This window comes from Seriola dumerili, unplaced genomic scaffold (assembly GCF_002260705.1).
Source record: "Seriola dumerili isolate Sdu_G_001 unplaced genomic scaffold, Sdu_1.0 BDQW01000019.1, whole genome shotgun sequence".
Classification (NCBI taxonomy): domain Eukaryota; kingdom Metazoa; phylum Chordata; class Actinopteri; order Carangiformes; family Carangidae; genus Seriola; species Seriola dumerili.
Window position 1 is genome coordinate 1230336 of NW_019174274.1, and position 18537 is coordinate 1248872.

Sequence of the window (18537 nt, forward strand, 5' to 3'; positions counted from 1 at the left end):
TCACATCTTAGATTCATCCAGCCTCTGTATGAGAACAGACATTGTAAAACAAGCCCCTGAAAAATGAGAAAGAAGAGGTCACACGCTATAAGTTGGACAGTATGGCTGTATTTCTCTAACGGCACTTTAAAAAGAGGCTCCAGACTTAGATAAACACATCATGCAAACAAACCTTGCAGCCTTTTTTTCAACTCCTTTCTGTGAAGAGGCCGCTTGTATGCCACTTAGCACTGTACACCAGGTGTGTGTGGGTGTTTAGACGCCAATATTTGCCTTTTTTCTTTTTCCTGCTGGTGAGTTTTTTTTTTGTTTTGTTTTTTTAAGGAGAGCATCAGGGATCTGGGCGGCTGCAGGTCCCACAAACCAACTGCATGAGGAAGACAAAAAGAATTTCAGTTTAGTCATTGTGTCATTGCGCTGAGGTGTTACATACCAGCATGTGCATTACATAAGGCTTCACTTCATGTCAATCACTTAGCAGCTAAAGAGAGAATAATCCTTAAAAACATGTCGCATTGCAAGCTTTGCTATCACATCGCTGTCTTCTTATTAGGAGCCTCTTTGTGAGTCATGACAGCAGCTATGTCACATTAGCTTTGACATATTAAATACAGCCACAAAACACAATAGTAAGCGGGTAAAAATCCTGAGAGCAGTGGGTTTGTTGCTTAAATCCCTTGAGATCTTCAGTATTTTACACTTTCTGCCCACACTCTGATGTATCGTGACTGCAGGTGAAACACTGACCTGCTTTAGTTTGCCATCTCTCAAAGCTTCCTCTGTGACTGGTGTGCATGCGTGTGTGTGTCTCTTTGTGCACATTTATCAGCCTGAGTTTGTGCGAGTTGCACTCAGCTTCAATTCACACGTTTCTAAAGTTACAAATGCAGTATTTATGCGTACACTGGATGAGGGAGACAAATTAGATCTATACTGAGAACATTTGGATGAGACAAGAAGAGATAGGAGTTAGTCTGGAGGCGCAGGGTGTTTCAAAAGTTGAACTGTGAGGTTTCTTTTAGAGGTATTAAAATGGTATAATGACAATGCAGTCAGTAAGAAAGCAAGTCAGTAAGTACATCAGTAAGTAAGTACGTCAGTAAGTAAGTAAGCTAAAGAGTTCGAGCTCAAAATGAAGCTAACTAAGAGGGGGAAGAGGAGGACTCAAGATAAACAAGAGTTTTAACTAGCTTTCTAAATCTTAAATGAAAATAAAACCTCTCTGATTGCTCTGTCCATTAAAAAACAAACTAAACAGCACCCCTGTTCCTGCTTTAATGTGTACCTCAAAACTAATACACAAAGTTTGATTCAGCAACCACCAAAAGGTCAACAAAAGCTCAAGCCCTTAGCTAGCCAAAGCCTTAGCTAGCTAGCTGTGTGTATCAGCCGTGCTCGCGAACTTTAAGTCTGGCCAGGCTTTTGTAATCTCAGTCCCAAATGATGTCAGGTTGATTGCGGGGCTGGACCAGGTGCCGCTCCAATCAGAACTCAGCTAACGAAGACGGCGGGGACGCCTCCAGCAGCTACAGCCAGTCATGGCTCAGGGACCACACATCCTACTTTGCATACAGGACACAGTTCGCCAAGTTGGTTAGACTTTACACATTTTTTTTCGAAATTTCTTGAACGAATTGAATTTATGACTCTAGAGATGTTTTGTGAAAATAGGTTTATAAGAGATGCCAAGAGTTGAGGAAACGTTGGTCATGGTCAACACCAGATTCTATAGGCGTAGCCCTCTAATAAGCTTTTTTTTTCCAGTGATCTTATTATAGGAGTTTTAAATGCAGATATAAACTGGCAGTTACTTTTAAACATTTCATAGTATACAGTTTTATGAGGGAAAATAAAGATGGAATCAGGTATATAAGGGCTCATAAACTCTTAAAAAAAGATCTCCACAGGGGGAATGTGTTCTGCTATATAATAACAGTAATTTCATGCCATATTCGTGCACTGCAGGCTTTCTGTGTCCCACGACTGACGCTCATATTTAATGCAGCTCTGCACCTGTTCTGTAGGAGGACCGCTGAGGACACAGTGTTACTGCACAACCACACTGGTGGAAATATCAAAAACAAGCACGTGTGTGTCTGTCGCTGAATACATACTAATCAGCTGTATTCCATATAAAGACTCTGCTGGAACACCCTGTACTTCTCAAAGCCTAAAACCCCTCAGTTAAAGAGAGGAGGGGTGGTGGGTTACTACACTGTGTAGCCCACAGTGGGGTTGACCCAAATAGCAGCTCAGCCTATGTATATATCTGTTACTGTATTGTATTGTAGTGATTATTTAACAGAACAGGAAGTAAATGTCTCTTGCTTGCTTCTGTTGTTGTTTTCCTCTTCTTTCGTGATGAAGAGTCAATGGAGGATGGATAGGTCAAGTAAACCTTGTTGAAGTACATAAAGACGGGAAGTAAAGTAAGGAGAAACCTTGTATTGGGAACATAATCAAGCAGAGTGACACACTTACCCTCCTTCTTATTAGCACTGTTTTAGATTTACACTTAAAATAAGCTTTTATTTTGTTAATTTTGCCATGCCATCTGCTTTAAACAGTGAAATACTGTGTACAGGCTTGCTGGCAAGTGATGTTCATGCAGCTTGTGCCCAAACCAAGACCTTCCACTTCCTTTAAAATGTTTGACTGCTGTGATCAGATCTTCCAACTGAACCAAGGAGGAAAGCAAAACTGGGATTTCTGTACCCGTCTCACAACCCGTTTTCTGATCATCAGTTCATCATAGTAAATTAGGATCAGCTGGGGTAAGTTTTGCATAGCTGAAGGTCACATGTCTTTAATTGGCTCAAATGAATGTAAAGTTATGTAACATACTAATTGCAGGAATTATGATATCAACAGAAAGACTTTGTTTTTTGATGTCATACTTGGACTGCATGTACCTCTGTGTGTGTGTGTGTGTGTGTGTGTGTGTGTGTGTGTGTGTGTGTGTGTGTGTGTGTGTGTGTGTGTGTGCCCGTGTGTGCCTGTGTGCGCTCTTCTCTTCTTCTTGCCTCAGCCTGCATTTTCTTCCTGCTGATGTTGGCTCCACGTGTCACTGTCTGCTGCCTGGAGCCCGACTGAAAACGTGAGATGGACCCGCAGATTTAAGGAGGAAAGAATTTAAAGAAACACATCCAGGATTTTAGGGGGTGATGGTTTTATCTAATCATTCAAACGAAAGCTCAGAAACCAGACTATTTTCAGTTATTTCCCACACTGTGCAACTAACATTAAAAATAACAACGTTCTATTTAGATGTTAAGTTTCGAGTGGGATTCTTGATGTATCGTGTATTTAATTAAAATTCAAAAACAAAATTGCACTAGAATAATTTTTTGTTGTCCGCAGTCTTGCTTCAACCCGACACCTGTGGTCCTGTGGTCGAGATATCTTTAGAGCTGCCACAATTTATTATTTATAATAAATTTTTATTTATAAAGTCACCTGCTATCACACTTTAAAGATTCAGGGGGAATTGGAAAAATAATTCACATTTAGCTCTAATGAAAACAAATTCCCTTTCCCACATGAGGTTTCAAGTGCATGACAGGTGCTGTAGTGAAACTTTCTGATACTGTGGCTCTGAATATGGAAGTTGTGTTGCACGCAGATGTCTTTTTGAGACTTTTTGTACCCTTCTCATAAACATGATATTATATCGGCTTAAAGATGAGGGAAAAAGGAGAAAAGAATTAAAATGAAAATGCCATTTGAGATCAGTTTAATGAGTGTAAATTATTTGGTCCTGGGGATAGTGGTGGATGGGTTGACTGCCCACAAAAAAGAAGAAATTGCGTGTCTTCCCACTGCCCTTTTAAAAAAAGATGATGGAAGTGGGGATGAGAGTGACGTGAGAAGTGAAGGACGACATGTGAAAGAAAGAGAAGGCTGCTGATTTCTCTTCCTGCTAGGAAACAAACAGGAAACACTGCAATGATAGAAGCTGACCTCAGACTGTGTGCGTGTTTATATTTGCATGTGTGTGGTTGAACACTATGTACCAGACATGGGCTGAGTGGGGGTTCGAAGGCATGGAGGATATACAGGAATAGGGTTTCAGACGCTCTGAAAATGAAAGGCGGCAGCTTAGAGAGTGAATTTAAGTCCAGTGTGTCTGCCTGCACGACTGACTGACCCAGATCAGCCCCATCTGACTAAAACGGCTGTTTATAATGAGCTGCGAGAGGGAGAACAACAAAATGACTCCCAAAGCAGCACTGCGTCTACAAAACCAAATGCTAAGTAAGCTCTGTTGTGTCTGTGAAAGCACCCGAGAGGCAACGTTGGAGGAAAGATGATGTCAGAGTAAATATGCTTAGGGATAGGGCTTGTTTTACTTTGCTGTGTCAAATTATCTGCACACTGATCACACCCACTCTCCGTCTCTACAAACAAAAAGTAGGATTTGTGAGTTTCTGTGAAAGGGCTTTGCACCTTCTTGCAGACGTGTCAGCACAGCCAGGCATATGCCAAACAGATGATGCCTTCAACTGCCTTATTTACCTATTCAAACAAAGCTTTTCGGTATCTAGGCTGATCTAGGGAGAGTTTTACCAGATCTCTGCTCCTGCTTCCTTGAGAGGCCTCGGGCTTCGTCGGCCATTTGGTGCGCACCTGCTCAAAAACACCAGCTGTGGTGAATTTGCACAAAGGAAAAGTCTGTATTTCAAGCACACAACGCTGCACTGGTTCAACTTGAAAGATCATCAAGACAACGTCTTTCTGGACGGGGTCACGTTCGCTCGGATCGCCGGCGCCAACGAGAGGCATCGTCGACGCCTGCTGAGTGTTCGAGCTATTTTTGAGATGTGCTGTGTTTTTTAGGTCACGTTACTGTGTCACGCGAGGTCGGGACTTCTCCTTCCTCCAGTCTGAAGTGTGAGTGCTGAGTGGATGTGTCTATGTGAGGAGAGCGGAAGGACACTCTTAACGCTGGCGCTGGCGCCGTGGCATCCGTGCGTGCCCTCTGAGTGTTGCTGGTCAGCACATTGTCAGCCAGGGAACAGACTGTCTTGCACTTTACTTCATGAAACAGTTGATGTCAGTCAGTCTATATAGGGATGAGAATCAATTACTATTGATACTACAGTGTGAGGCCATTATCTGTTTTCTATTCCCCGTCCACGTCTCTCAAGCTTTTCATTCTCACACAGCACGTATGCAGTTTACCACACTAGACTGTGACCTAGTCTTGTTTAACCTGTAACCTGCAGTCAGTTAATTATGGGCTCCTTGGCCTTAATGCAGGGTTGCAACTGCAGCTACTTAGCTGGACTGGCTAACAACTGCAGTTTTCATTGGAGCAAACAAACAGGTTTAATAATTGTTTACACCTTTTCGCTCGTGCATTTTTGGTCTTTGCGAAGCTTAAAACAAAGAGACTCGGCCCTCCAAACTCTGACTACAGCCCCCATGCACTTTGCTTTTACACGTGGAGATGGCGGGACTTGGTTTCGTAGTGTATTTGATAATCAAAGTGCTTTGTAGGTCAGACAAAATGCTGACACAAATATGACGTTGTGGTCAAGCTATTGTTAAAAGATGTTTTAACTTGTGTGTGGTGTGTAGTTTATTGTGTGCAGAATATAACATTATACCAACTTCTGTCCGTCTACCATTTCACACTGTGGATCATTTTATACACTTATTCTGATACAACCTCAAAAAACCCTTCACACCACACACTTTATTTACCGTCTGCCTCATAAACTTAAAGTCCTTCAAGCGTCCTTCTAATAAACTGGAACAGTCTGTGCCATAAACAACCTGATTAAGCGGAAAGCTCTTTAAGTGAATGTAGCGTTGTTGTGCCTGTTGTTGTCTCTCCTGCTGTGTCAGTTCAGCTGTGGTGTAATGACTGTCTGGCTGCGCGGTAAAGACTCACACACTCACGCACGCAGACAAAAACTCCGAGTATGTCAGCCAAAACAAACACAGACTGAAAGTGAAGAGCATGAAAGTGTCATTTAGAGTTACTAGTTCACCTTTACCCTGACTGATGAGCTGTATTCTTGTTAATGCAGGTTTTACAGTGTGAAGCGGCTTGAGAACAAATGACACATAAGACAACAAAAACTGAGAAACTGACCCTAAAATCTTTGTCTCCTCACACACATTTTGTTATGGGGGTGGTTATTGTTTTGTCTTTGTTACAAATCATCGAGCAGATGCTTAACACACACCAGGAATGCTACTGCCTTTGACGACGACACTGCTAGAAAAAAAATAATGATGCAGGAAACCAGTCGAACCGGACTGACAGAATAACAAAATACTTCAGACAGACAGCTGAGTGGAGAAAAATCATCCTCTGCGTGTCTAGAATCTCATTTCGCACGGTCGTAGCGATGGAGATTTTAGGAGGAAAACTTTTCCTGTTTTGACAACTCATAGAGAGCGAGAGAAGGTGCTGAGGGGAGGAAAAGTGGAGGATAAGAGAGGGCCGTAATCCCCCATAATCCCCTTCTCTACCCAGTGGGGGAACGAGCTATGTGCCTCCCTCTCCGTGCTTTCGTCTGTGGTTTGTTTTGAGATTTCAAAGGGTTCTCGCTCGGCGGTGGGTGGGGGTGGGGGGCACGTGTCTCTGAGAAATGTGACTTTGGATGGAGGACAAATGAGGACAGGAGCATACCATAGAACGGACCTGCCGCAGTGCCTGTGGGCACAAACACACACACACACACAGACACACACACACACACACACACACACACAGACACATAGACACACACACACACACATAGACACACACTCAGGCAAAATATTAAATCCCCATGAAAAAATCATCAGCCGCGTGGGTGTGTGTTTGGGAAAGTGTGCAAAAATTCAAAGCACTTGCATTAGTGAAATCAACATTTTCAGATTCGCTCAAGTCCTATTTTTATGGGCATTTTCCTCCTTTGATTTAATAAATAATTCATGTTATATGCACATGCAGGAGGCAGGGAAGTAGGGGCAAGTAAAGATGAGCCAAATATTTGCTAAAATAAAGTGGAAAGCGTGCACCCAGGTGCTGTGCTCGAAGCTGGGACGTTGTTAGATGTGGTCACTTTCCCTTACAAAGTCCGTAACACTTTCAACATGGAAGTCTGAATGATATGCAGTTGCATCAGATCATGATACATTTTTACATATTGGTCACGACAGCTTTGGTACCTAATCCCAGATGTCATTCGGAAGCTGCGGGTTGCAAAGCAAAGATATCAACACGAGCTCTCTGTAATGGTCTTGGCATATCTGAATGGAATAAAGCCTTAAGGAACACTAACATACAAGTCTGACTGGCACAAAGGTTTGACTCTGACGGCTGCTAAATATTCAATTTATGAAAAGTGCTCATCTGACAAGCTCTTACTTTGAAGCATAGCGAGGCCTGCTTACAAAACAAGACAATTCCTGGAGTGCACCAGCCATCAAAAACAGTATATACATGTCAGTGGCTATTTGTTTCTTAATTTGTAACCTTTCAGGAAGACAGCATGACTCTTTTCTCTCATGCTCTATTTAAGTACAGCCACGTGCTCACGCCTCCCTCCAGCTGCTTCCCAAACACACAGACATGACCCTCATGTAGCCCTCTTCATTCAATCAGCTGGACATCCAATTAACTGTGGCCAGCGTGGTTGAGCCGCTAAATTCCCAGGAATTTCTGCACGCATGTTTCGAGGGTTTCTCCTACTGGCATCACATGTCGTGTAACTGGATGTTCAGATTGGTGCAGAGATGTCTCGAGTTGAAAGTGAGCGCTGATAATGAGCGAACATGTGTGCTGGTGTGTGTGTACATGTGACAGAAAACAAGACTCCACAGGCGGTCTATTCGTGTGTCAGCTTGTAATTTGGACAAAGCAGTCTCCATGTTCGCCGAGTTAAAATGGAAGACGTGATGTTGATGAAGATGCCATGTGGTCTGATCCTCTACGCTGGATCTTTTTCTCTTAGCTGCAGCTACAAAATCAGGCGTTAGCCGGTGTATATTTGGGATTTTGTAGCGATGAGGGAGCTGTTAACAGGTTTTCTTTCTGCGTGTGCACAAACACAAAGTGTATTTCTGATGCCTGGATACTGGACAAGTTAATCCCCATGTAGCATCTCGGGGGGGGGGGGCCCACAGGAGGGGGGAGCCTTGCTGACAGTCTGGAGGTTCGGGGTTTAACCAGCAGGCCACCTGCTTTCTCAGCAATGAGGACTACAACAACAGCACAGAAGGAGGTCCACTTAAGGGGGTGTAAAGAGGATTTTTTGGGGTCAATTTTGGGGCAGAAAGGTCTTTGTATGTCTGGAAACAGTTGGTTAAAAGTAGAGGGAGGATGTGTAGATATGTGTATGTAGTTTTTAATTTACTTATTAATAAAAACTTCTTTATAAAAGTTGGAGAAAACAGCAAATCAATGAAATCATTGTTTACTACTATAGTGTGTAAAGATACAATATAAAACAACCTCAATATGCCATCAGGCCCAAACATGTTATTGATAGCACACAATGTAAATAATGGCCTCTATATCTGTGCCTCCAAACATCGGCAGTGGCACAAATAGACATGGTTAATCCACGTGTGATCCCTCGGCCTCACAGTACATCCTGTACCCGCGGCGGCGAGCTTTAAGAAAACACCTTTTGTCAATGAAATGGGATTTGCGAAAGTGCCATCTGGACACAAGAGCAGGAGATGTGCCTCCATGCAGTGTCTGATCCACCCAGCCAGTCAGCCAGCCGCTGTGAGGTCAAGATCTGGGATCAGACTGACCTGAGAACGGGGAGGGGGGGGGGTTCCTTTGAATGGATATACTTATATACATCAGATCAAAGACCACAATTGATTAGATTTTGCTCAAGGACAACCCTAACAGAAGAATCTTATTGTTTTCCTTTGTATTATTTAAACAGATCTAAATGAATGAAAATCTAATTAAGCAAAAACAACAGAGAAATACTATAAGAACCTTAATGTGACCGGCTGACTTGAAAAGAAACTGAGCTCTCTTCTCTGCAGCTAAACAGGAGGAAAAGCATAGCCTAGAAAACGTTACTAAAAATATCACAGACACACTGAGCTGCTGTACCTTCAGGTTAAAATGTGGCCTTGAAATTAAACGTCAGTCACTGAACTATTATCTTGGTTTTGAAGGCCTAAAGGTTGATGATCGACTTTGGCTACGATCCATTTTTTTAGCACAAAGTCCATCTTTCTGGAACTTTCGCCACATCTCATGGCCTTCGTGGTAGAGACAGTGCCTTAGCGTTTGTTGATTTTGAATCCATATTTAGTCTGCCCTCACTGATGAATGAAGCTATAGGTTTTATTGTATGGCTGTTGTAATACACTGTATTGGTTTTAGTACAATGAATAAACTGGCAGTTAAGTGTATATTACCATGTTACACATGTGTATGTGCATGCAGGTTAGGTTGAGTACATATATATATTTTCTTTTTCCCTTTTAAAGCAGATCTTTATAAGTGGTATAGAAATGTTCTTTATCATTATTATTGTACTTTGAGCCTCCATAAGAATATGATAGGAATTAGTTTTTTCCTTGCAGTCAGCCATTATCCATTTTATAAATTACTTTTAATAAGATACACCTAGCATGTAATATATACAAAACAGTAACAGAAACCCTATTTACACACAAAAATCACCAAATAAAAGCCTCATCTCGAACTAAAGCTTAATGCATACAAGTCAAACACCAGCTCCCACAATCGCCTCCTCACCCTATATCTCTGCGCGCTCCCGTTTGCATGTCCTCGCTAACAGCGTGCAGGTCCACGTGAGAGAGAGGGGTGGGCGGAGCAAACACGGTATAGCTTTAGGGGGCTCGGTCATATGTAACCAATGAGAGGTCCACATATAGGCGCGTATTCGTCTGGTGGTCTACCTCAGTACATATGTAATGAGGTCTGGTGAAGAAGCAGTCATTCATGCTTCTAACTGGGAAGTCTGGGTAAACTGGGAGGCGGTGATTGCTGGTTGTTTGCTAAGGAATTGTTCAGTGGCATTATTTGTCTTTACATGTGCAAAATAGGTTGGTTTACTTGTGGAAAACCTACATTTTTACCTCAATTGAATGACCTCAATCCACACGTTCAGGGTTACTAGAAGGAGAAAATGAATCCATGGTATATTTATGACTGAAATTCAACTTGCATATTTTCTAAAGTATGTCTCTTTCTTTTAGGAAACCTGTCCAGATTCAACCAGTCAGACTTGTTATGTAGAAAGAAAACCGAACAGTCCACTTTTTGCTTTTTGTTTTTATTTTTATTTGAGGTGCAACTGTCTAGTGCAATTATAACGTCACATTTGTGATGGGCTGAGGAACATGCACAAACATCGACATACTTCTGCTAGGCATTTTCCTTTTTTTTTTTTCTTTTGCCAAGTATCTCATTATTGTGTTCAGCGCTCCAGTTGCACTATGAGCAACTCAAAACACTTGGCTGTACAAAAGACAAAAAAGAAGAAGAAAAAAAACAAAGGAAGAAACAAAAAAAAAAACAAAAAAAAAAAACAGTCATTCGTTAAAAAAAACAACTACACACGTCCCCAAATGGTAAAACAGTCCAGATCATTTGAGCGAGTGAGTTTTAAGCGGCGGCAGAGGAGAGTTCACATACAGTACGAGGCCGTGTGTCACTGCAGGAGAGACAGCATCTTAGTGTGGAGGTAAATAATCCTCTTGTGGTCCCACCCTGAGTAATGACATCACAGGTAGTTCAAAACCTGGCAAAACCATAGATATATATATACACAAATATATGAATAAAACAACTAAAAAAAGCTTATATATGTATCTATGGTTAGAAACCAGGCACTTGGCAGAGTTTAATTGGAAATTTTTCATATGTACAAAGTTCACTACCTAGAAACAGTCATGTCCTATTTATTCACCTTTCCATCATTTATTTTTACAGACCACTAGGACATTTATTACATCAATAAGAGCAAGAAGATCAACAGACAAACCAAATCCCAATCCTTTCCCAGCCCTCCCTAAAAAACATTAATTCCCTGCATAAATGTTTAATGCTCCATCCAAGAAGGGGGGAGGGTGCCTTAAGGGTGGGGATGGCGACGCTAACCTCGAAAAGAACACAGAGTTCTTAAAGTGAACAAGGAGACGCAGCTAATATATATATATATATATATATATAGCAGAAATTTCTTTATAACCCCGCCTCAGCGCAGAAAATCTTGTCGTCTTCAGATACTGTGAGGATTGAGACCCAGAAAAAAGTCGGCTGGTTTATTTGACTCCCATTCCAGATGGGTTGTACGAATCTGTAAAGTTCGTCCGCTGTCAACATCGTCTGAAAAAAGTGCAAACGGAAAAAAGAAATAAGCAGATGCTGAGTAAAAAACTGTGTGCAGATGGACAGCGATGAGTTGAAGTGGGGCGGGGGCAAGACGATGGCACACTTTCCACGGTTCACACTGCGAGGGATTCAACGGCACTGACAAGAGCGTGCAGCGTGCTCCCCTGATTGGCCGAGCCCTGGGTTAGCTCCTCCTTCCTCTGGTGGCCCTGAACAGTGGCGGCGCTGGCTGTAAGGGTCGACTATCAGTTCCTGTCAGCTCTATCCTTTTCCTCATCATCACCACGGCGACCAGCACGACGACAACGATTGTCTGAAGCAGGTAATAAAAGACGGAGACAAAGCGGACACACACACACACACACACCGGTGCAACTCCAAAGTCTTTCAATTAAATAAAATGTGCAACAAAGGAAAGTTGTTTCGTCCTCCGGTTAAGTTGAAGTGTCCTTGAGACGGTGGCATAGTCGGTCTTGATGCTAGAGTTAGTTCACAGTATGGCAAGACTCCTTCCTCCTCTTCCTTCTCCTCATCTTCTTCCTTCCATCCCCCCTATTGCTCATCCTTAGGAGACTCTCCAGTGTGCAGGTTCTGTGTTACGCAGACGAGCCGGAGTTCTGTGTGGAGGGGAGGACTTGTGTGGATCCGGCGGGGACCGGGAGCAGAGGCTGGGCGGTGCTGGTGGGGGAACCGCCGGTCTGAACCTGCGCCTGGAACTGGGCCATCTGCTCGGGGCTGGCCAGGGTCTTGAGCAGGTTGTTCTCCTGCTCCAGCTGAGTGTTGCGCTCGATCAGCTCTTTGATCTGCTCCTTCAGCACCTCCACCTCCTCGCGCACAGCGTACATCAGGTGGCTCTTCACCAGATCCTGAGGATGGAGGGAGGGAGAAGAGAGATGGTTAGCTAAATTATTCATCATATTCCTTCTTCCAAGTCTCCCCTGCGAGACAAGAAAACGTCTTGTTCAAACTACCTTTCTGTTTGAAACTGAAACCAGCCTCCTTACGACACAACATAAACACCATATCCTTTTTTTCTTTCAAGTTAAATCACATTACAACTGAAAACTATTAATCACCTAAGTGATTAGTCAAGTGCTTAATCTGCAAATATTTTGATAACTGATTGATAGTTTCTGAAAATGCAAAATATTCTTTGACTCCAGCTTCTCCAGTATGAATATTTGTTGCTTTTCTCTCATTTATATAATAAAAAATTGAATATTTTAGGGTTTCAGACTGTGGCACGAACAAAGAAAAGACATTTGAAGGCGTCACTGTGGGCTCTGAGGATTTTTTTTTCACTCTTTAGACTAAATAATTCATGAATTTATCAAGAAAATACTAACCAGATTAATTGATAATAAAGATGGCTGCACTGACATCTTAATTAGTCTATTTAATCTATAAATCAATAGTCAAAAACTTTTTTGACAAATTATTGATAATTGACTCTGTCATTCTCCAAGAAAAGATGCTGAAACATCTGCTGTTTTCAACAATAAGTTGTTCAGGTCAATAATTGGCACATTAATCTATTATGATCATTATTATTGGTTGCAGATGTAATCACACGTCCTAAACCATCCTCAGTTAACATCCTTTCTATTTTTGCAAAATGTATTTTTATTCATCCATGTTTTATTTACTCCGTTTATAAATTTAGCACCACGAGACAACGTGGCATAAAAATAGCTGAAGGAAAAACTGACTCAGGAACATGCTGTTTACAGGGACAGGAATGTGTGACAGCAGAGTGCAAAGGCTAAATTAGCATCGTAAATCATTTCAGTCTTGCACAGCACATGCCAGCTGTCACAGTGTGTGGGAGGAGGAAGACAAGGAATGGACACACAATGCGAATTTCAGAAAAAGGTGTTTTAAATAAAAAATACTGGAGAGAAACAGCTTCGGGGTGCACTCCCATGATGATGCTTGGGCAGTGTGTCCTGCCAGCCTGCTGCTGAAGGGGGATTTGCGTTTAATAATCAGAGCATCCCCTCCTCTGTGGACCCGCCCCTCCTTCCTCACTCCTCCCCCTCCTCCTCCTCCCTGCTCCGGGAACAAAATGTTCCTGCACTGGAGTGGGAGGAGCCAATCACTGGCCGAGTTATTTATACCGAGCCAAGGGGAGGCTGCTGCTTGCCTAGCAACACGGGACAGGGAGGGAGAGAGAGGACGAGGGACTATGAGAGAGAAAGAGGGAGAGAGACGGGGGTGGGGGGGTAGCGTGTGAACCTTAGCCTGGCCCACATCAAGTTGCCAACAAGCCGGAGGTCATCGGTCCAATTCGTGACAGAACAGGAAGCTCCTGTTGCCTCTAATTCACATACCAGCAGGTGCATATGTGCGGAAAATTATACGTTTTTTTTTTTTTTAAATCTGCAACTTCATATCCACTAAAAAAATTTAAATAAAATCACCTCTAGAATACAGAAAAGCACCATCATGCATCATCCATTCATTCATTGCTCAGGAGCGCGCTCTCATTAGTCTGAGATCCCCTTTTCATTAGAACATAATATTATCAGGTACATATCTTTTATTACGCTGTTGTAACGGTATAAAATCAAAGCAAAAGGGGTTGATAATAGCTGCAGGAGTCCACATTGGTGCTTGTGTTACGTAACACCGGCGCCTGCACATAAATGTAAAGCAAGATACAGGCCTATTTACAAACACAGTGCCGGTAATATGATTATTAAAAACTGCAGCTTACCATTGCTTGTTCAATCTTGTTGTCAATGGCCACCACACTTGCACCCGAGGAGCTGAAAGACAGGAAGCATAACATGATTTGTTGGTTGATGTACCATCAGATGAATACTGCAGTGTTGATGAAAACGTCTCCATCAAGGGCAAACTGACTGGCGTTTGCGGTTTTGATGTTGCCAAATGAAAAACTAAATAGAAGCTTAACATATCTTACGAAGCTGTAATGAGAGTAATAGTTCACACACACACACACACACACAAAAAAAAAAAAAATCACGAGTGTCTAACAAAGCGAACCAAATGGAGGTCGAGATAGCAGGTTTTGAATTTGATGGCGGAGAATCAATGAGGCGACATTTCGTGGATGTTGCCTCATTTTAATCTACCGCACATCGCTACACAACCAGCAGTCGATAAAGCTCTGAAAGCCCATTGATATTACCTATTGTCAAGCCTGACTGATGCACTCTCTTTCCCGAGCACAGAAGATAGAAACGATATCGAGAAATTCCTCAGTTGACAAACGCCAAGGTCCATCGCCACTGTATAACATTGGGAATTCATACTACCCCGTCCATTAAAAAACCCCCAGGCGATTCATCGGCTGTACAAACTGGGAATCCAGCGGTATAAAAGTAGAAAAATAGCGCATTATTGAGGGCAGGGTGTTGGGTCGGCTCTCCGGGCGACCGCAGCGCTCGCAGCCGGGACAGAGCACACAAAGACTGAAAGACGGCGGGCTGCAGCTCCGCACACCGCGGCTCCCTCACTGGATAATGCATGCAGGAAAACAGCGCCAGCTGCCGCGTGATTGGCGGAGAGCAGAGCTCATTAGCATAATGTATAATAGAGGCTGGCGCTGCGGCGTCGCGGATTGGATGATGATGGTGATGATGGTCGCTCATTATAATAATCTTTGCAACATCACTCTACCTGCTGCACCGTCCTCTATAAAAGCCCGCATCTAACCGAGAGACATCACGAAAGGACAAGAGGGGACAGCACCGACTTCACAACGAGTTTTTACCAACGTACAATTATCTTCAACTGACTGTTAGATCTCAAAATGCAATAAATTGTGCTGGTATGTCGGGGGTTTCATACTCAAATATGGTATGCAGGTGATGGGAAAACTTTGGTCAGCAATCACAGGCTGCAATGTGAAACAATGTCTCCACCTATTGGTTGTGAGTCATGCATTAAAACGGGTCTCACACACTACAACACAGGCTTCATGTAATTTGAGTAAACATAATCAATTGTAGGCCCGTGGGCTGACCCTGTGGTAAAAGTGGCTAAAAGCTGACCCCAGCACTGTCCAGCTGTCACTGAAGCAAATAAACACACCAAAGTCGTGGGAGTGTCAATAGAAGAAAAGGGTCAGAGGGCAGGCACAGCAGAAGCCGAGTTTCTTTGTTCTCCTCAGATCAGTTTGACTGAAATGGGAACGCTCCGTGCTTTACAGTAAAACTGGACCACCCCTCCAGTCTCTATTAATGACAAGGGAACTGGCTCAGCTTTTTTGTTTCTGTGATGTGTGACAAGGAGAACAATGACTCCATCGACAGAAAATCAATCACCATCAGTTTTGATGTTTAATTATTTGTCTAAATTTAATTTATCAAACCAAAATTCCAAATATTTGGTGGTCTAGATCTACATGATGTAGGATTTTCTTTGGCAATTTCAAGTGTCATCTCAAAGTTACTAAAATATTTCTTATTTTCATACTTGTCTCAACACATCCTCAAAAACAAAAAAACTGAGCAAAATGATTTTGCTCTAATTCTGTCACTTTACAGATTGTGAGAAAGTCAAATTACAAACATGGTTATCATAATCCAATCGTGATAATGGATGGATTAATAATTAATAAAAACAATAGTTAGTTGCAGGCCTAATTTAAAGAACTGGTGCCTTGAATTAACCACATCTATTACATTATAGATTAGGGTTTAATGACTTGAGCAGCTGATCAGATCAATGCTTATCAGTTACTTATCAATTTAGGTAAACCTAATCTGAGTTGATGGTGAGAGATGTGTAGGCGTGGACTGATGTGGTCACTTTGGAAACCTACAGTTGGGCCAAACAAACAATAAAAAGGAAGTACATTCAGTGTAAAACAGTTGTGGTCGAGATAAAGAGACTGAAACTAAAACTGTCAGGTGTCTACTACAATCAGGCTGTATTTGTCATACTTCTGACCAAACAATCACACATTTAATTTAATCAGTATGAGCTAACTGACCTCTAACTGCTGCTCATTCACACATTCATTAACTGTGACCGGACAAGGAGACACATGTACCAGCTTCAGCAGTACTCTTAAGCTTTAAATCAGCAGTGGGGCGATCTCTGACTGTACGTCAGACACCTGCCCTGGTTTAAGCACCTTAGCTGTTATATCTGTCTCTGGCTGGAACATGGACTGATTGGTACCAAGTTCAGGAAGTGGACTACGCATCAACACAGAAGTTTGGAGGTCAGAAACTTGTCTGAAGTGAAGACAAGACCCCTTAACCTGCTCATAAATTTGTATTTTACTTCCTGTATCTTTGTCTGTTTGGTCATGGGAACTTTTGATAGGACTGAGTGATTTTAGAGAACTGGAAAATAAAGTTTTTTGGTAACAAACTTTTTTTTTCCAGTTCCATTACTTCTGCTTTTTTATTTCCTTACAAAAGAGCCGCATCATATGTATGCAATGTTGTGGTGACTCTATTCATGTATGCTTATGCAAAAACATTTTTTGAAACAAATAAATACTGCAATTAAACACTGAAGAGAAAAGGTACAAATTGGGTGCTGGGGCAAAAAAAAGGGTTTTTATAGGTGGGGCAGGCTGTACTTATACTGTTTTATTGGGTTCGGGAGACTGAAGTCTATTAGTGGCCTGATAACTGAGCAAAAGGAAGCACATGTGCGTTGACTGGATCAATAGAGGATCTGGAACATGGTGCTTATCTGGCAGTTGAAATTGGAGAGAAAATGAAAGTGAGAGCAGAAAGATAGGAATTTTTTCTGTCTCAGTCTGGCCAGAACCATGTTAGAGGGTATGAACTATGAACCAACCACGCTTTCATACTCACACACAGTCACGCATAGCAACATGCATGTGCAGAAGCAGGAACATTCTGTCCTCAAACACACTCGCTGCCCTTCAGGGCAGCTGAGCGGGAATTTGAACATACTGAGGTGATGTGCCTTGACAAATATATATATATAAATATATATATACTTTATTTATCCCCTAGGGGAAATTCATTCACGATGCCTTGCTGCAGGTAGAGGCTGGCACCGCATTCATGGCACCGCATTCATGAAGTTAGATTTTGAAACTACAGGTATTTAGTTTCATGAAAATGTTTTCCAACTAAAGGTCCTATTTTTTTCACCCTTACTGAAAACATTGCCCGGACAAGATTTAGCCAACTGAACGCCACAACAACGACAACAACAATTAGACAGATACATCAAAGCAAAGCCCCTTGGCATTCCCCCTCTTTTAACCCCCAGGCTGCGGCAGTAGACCTGGCTCTGCCACACCGACGCAACCCCCTGACAACATGACAACACTGCAGCTATCGTTACCTCTTCAGATGCTTCTCCAGCTCCCGGAAGAGCAGCTTTAGGGCCATGGCGTCCCTGCCCTTTGCTCCTCCTGCCCCGGCCAGCCCCTTCTCCCTCATTGATGCTCAGGCTAAAAACACACACTCCGACCAAGCCCTGGCCGCCCCCACACACCCCACCAAAATTACCCCAAAATAAACACCACCACCACCACCACCACCACCACCGCTCCTCCTCCGTCCTCCTGAACTGCACCCTTTGGCCCCAACCCCCTGCTCCCTTCGGCTCTGGGAGCTTCACATAGGGGAGCCTAACCAACAATGGAGACCAGGATGGAGCTGTGTGTAGGATAGGGATGGGAGTGGGAGTGTGTGTGCGTACAGCGGGAGCGCGCGTTTGTATGTTAAGTCTTCCTGATTGCCCCCTGACTAAGCCTGAATCGCATATACACTCTCAGATGATTGGGTGCATGGCGGTGGGAGATAGGAGGGTGAGCTGTGATGTCACTGCATAAGGACTCATGTCACCTCCCCTTCTGTTGTTATGTAAACTGTCAGCCAAGATTAAGGTGATTCATCCAATACGATTAGCTACTTTTGACCACACACCCTGTCAGCATGCGCACGGCCACTGATAAGCCACACCCTTCGGTCTGCAACCTCTAGTTCCTTCACGTCTTTTCTGTTTTGTTTCCTGCAACATCCTCTCTGTGATGGTGGTGGACACAGGAGTGGTATCCTATTCCACAACTCTTCAGTTTATAATGAAGAGTGAGTGCATTTGCGCTAAAATAATATCAATATCCACCTCCTGCAACGCTCACATTGATAAGAAGTGATCTCAAGGAGCATGTTTATGTTGTAGCAGACATGCCTTTAGCTGTCTTGTCACTCCTCATCAGTGGATGGACACTGGACACA

At 42.8% G+C, this 18537-nt stretch overlaps 2 protein-coding genes across 2 annotated transcripts in view; both read right to left on the bottom strand.

Annotated features, from left to right (window-relative positions):
- Positions 1-18537, bottom strand: part of LOC111233910 (TSC22 domain family protein 1-like) — a 32913-nt gene continuing 14376 nt past the window's right edge. The window contains exons 2-3 of the mRNA XM_022761829.1: positions 331-367; positions 1-24 (exon numbers count right to left, since the gene is read on the bottom strand). Of these exons, the coding sequence (XP_022617550.1) occupies positions 1-24; positions 331-367 (61 nt within the window). The remainder of the gene's footprint in view (positions 25-330; positions 368-18537) is intronic.
- LOC111233815 (TSC22 domain family protein 1-like) lies at positions 10253-14794 on the bottom strand. Its single transcript, XM_022761723.1, has 3 exons — positions 14487-14794; positions 14049-14100; positions 10253-12198 (listed from the first exon to the last, which is right to left on the bottom strand). The coding sequence occupies exons 1-3, from the start codon at positions 14606-14608 to the stop codon at positions 11929-11931; spliced, it is 444 nt and encodes a 147-aa protein (XP_022617444.1). The 5' UTR covers positions 14609-14794; the 3' UTR covers positions 10253-11928.

Coding starts and splice junctions, on each gene's coding strand:
- LOC111233815 (XM_022761723.1), bottom strand. CDS start 14,608: ATGAATTCCCAATGTTATACAGTGGCGATGGACCTTGGCGTTTGTCAA. Junction 14,101..14,486: donor TCAGTCAGGCTTGACAATAG/GTAATATCAATG, acceptor CCTGTCTTTCAG/CTCCTCGGGTGCAAGTGTGG. Junction 12,199..14,048: donor ACAAGATTGAACAAGCAATG/GTAAGCTGCAGT, acceptor CTCCATCCTCAG/GATCTGGTGAAGAGCCACCT.